The sequence below is a fragment of the Brassica oleracea genome, unplaced genomic scaffold (assembly GCF_000695525.1).
Source record: "Brassica oleracea var. oleracea cultivar TO1000 unplaced genomic scaffold, BOL UnpScaffold02331, whole genome shotgun sequence".
Classification (NCBI taxonomy): domain Eukaryota; kingdom Viridiplantae; phylum Streptophyta; class Magnoliopsida; order Brassicales; family Brassicaceae; genus Brassica; species Brassica oleracea.
This window is the reverse complement of record NW_013618861.1, coordinates 1-1,954: the sequence shown is the minus strand read 5'-3', so window position 1 is coordinate 1,954 and position 1,954 is coordinate 1. Positions and strand designations below refer to the sequence as shown.

The window sequence follows — 1,954 nt, the reverse complement described above, 5'->3', positions numbered from 1 at the left end:
GCCGATCCGCAAAGGCCTACATGTTTTGCTGTACGGGTTTGGTCAGCCATTTTGAAGACCGCAGCCCGCGAGGGCCTGACCCGCCCTGACCCGCTCGAAGACGAGCCTGCTGCGGTACGGGAGGGGACGGGACAGATCAACCTGTTTGACATTCTTATGGAGAACCAAGACATGCCCATGGGATCAGCAATCTCTGAAGCCACAAAGAACCTTGGAGAAGAGAAGAGAGAACCAGCCTTGGAACAATGCTGGCGTTTAAGATTCTCTTTTTCAATTTTTGTTTCACTTTTCCAAAAAAAATAATATATATATATATATATATATTCAAAAAGTAACCTTTAAACATGATAAAAGATTATAATTAATTTTTCATCAGATTTATATAAAAATTAGTATTGTTCAGATCTATATGTACATGTGCATTGATGGTTTTAGTTTTGTTATAGAGTATAATTAATTTTCCATATTAGATTTTATATAAAAATTACTCTCTCCGTTTCAAAAAGATCCATATTTTAGGAAAAACAAAAAGATACATTTTTTACTTTTTCAATGTATTATTTAATGAAAATTGTAAATTTTTTAAAAAAATTAATGGTGTTTATTGGATTTTTATTGACTAAAAGTTATGAAAATTTGTTATTCACAAAAAACAATGCATTTACAATCTAATTTTAATGTGTTTTTTTAACATATGTGAAAAGTCTAAAATATATATTTTTTTGAAACGGATGAAGTAGTATTGTTCAAATCTAATATGTACATGCATTGATTGATTTAGTTTCCTTAGTTAAATATTTACAATTAATATATATATAATTGCTTGCAAATTTGTTTGTTTTCTTATTATGTAGTTCTTTTAAATAAATTGCTAAAGTGTAACATATCAATAAATACTTGTTGCATATGTCAATATATCTTATAATTATCAAAATAAATGCTTCGAGATTTAAATTATAAATGACAAACTACTCTTGGATAAAAAGCTAGCCTATTCTTTGTTACCAATAAAAAAACTAACCTATTCTTGCAAAACTTTACTCTAGTCTAATACCTATTTAATAACTCGACCATCAACACCTCGAAATCATGAAGCAAACATTTTTCAAGAAATTAACTAGATCTAGTTTGAAAAGAGTCAATAAGGTTATAGAACATGAAGTTAACAGGAGCAATAAGCATGGCATTTCTGATAGTCCTTGTGTTGTCTCTGGCTCTCACCAATGCAGCCATGGAAGATGAGAAAGTACTGTCATGCAATCCGAAAGAACTTAGCCCATGCAGCCCAGCTGTAAAAACCGGAAGTAAGCCGTCAACAGAGTGTTGCGCAATGCTGAAAAAAGAAAAGCCGTGTCTATGTGGTTACGTAAATGATCCAGTTTATGGTCAGTATATTAAATCCAAAAATGCTCATAAAGCGTTCTCGGCTTGTGGTATACCTCCTCTTTCTTGTTGAAGTTTCAAATAGTTTATGAAAATAATGAGTTAATGTTAACATCACAAAATCGTATGTAATAATATATTTCATTTTGATCAAAAAAAATATATATACTTCATTGTGTCATGGTTTGATCAATAACACCGTATAATGAATGAATTATGCAAACTGATAACAAGTTCTAGGCCAAATAAACATATACTTTTCTTTTGTTTACTTTCCAGACCACGTTATGATGCAATTAGAATATCTAAGTTATAAGAAAGATTTAACTGAAAAAAAAGATGCCCTGCCACAGAACGTTTGGAAAAGAGAAAAAAAATGTCGAGGGGAAATATTTGGTAACGCTTGGTGAATTGTGTGTTGTGTTGTGTTCGGCCTCATAAGCCAGCTTCGTGTCAAAATATGTGTATTCGAGAAAGACCTATAAAATAGTAATATTGATAGTTTTCAAATGTAAAAAACCTTAGATAGTGTTTTATTTCAATAACAGAGCGTAAAGACCAACAAAGAGAA

The 1,954-nt window shown here is 31.2% G+C and overlaps 1 protein-coding gene across 1 annotated transcript; it reads left to right on the top strand.

Moving 5' to 3' along the window:
- Positions 1-1,156: 1,156 nt before the first annotated feature.
- Positions 1,157-1,456, top strand: LOC106321659 (non-specific lipid-transfer protein 2P-like). Its single transcript, XM_013759901.1, has one exon. The coding sequence runs from the start codon at positions 1,157-1,159 to the stop codon at positions 1,454-1,456; it is 300 nt and encodes a 99-aa protein (XP_013615355.1).
- The last annotated feature ends 498 nt before the right edge of the window (positions 1,457-1,954 follow it).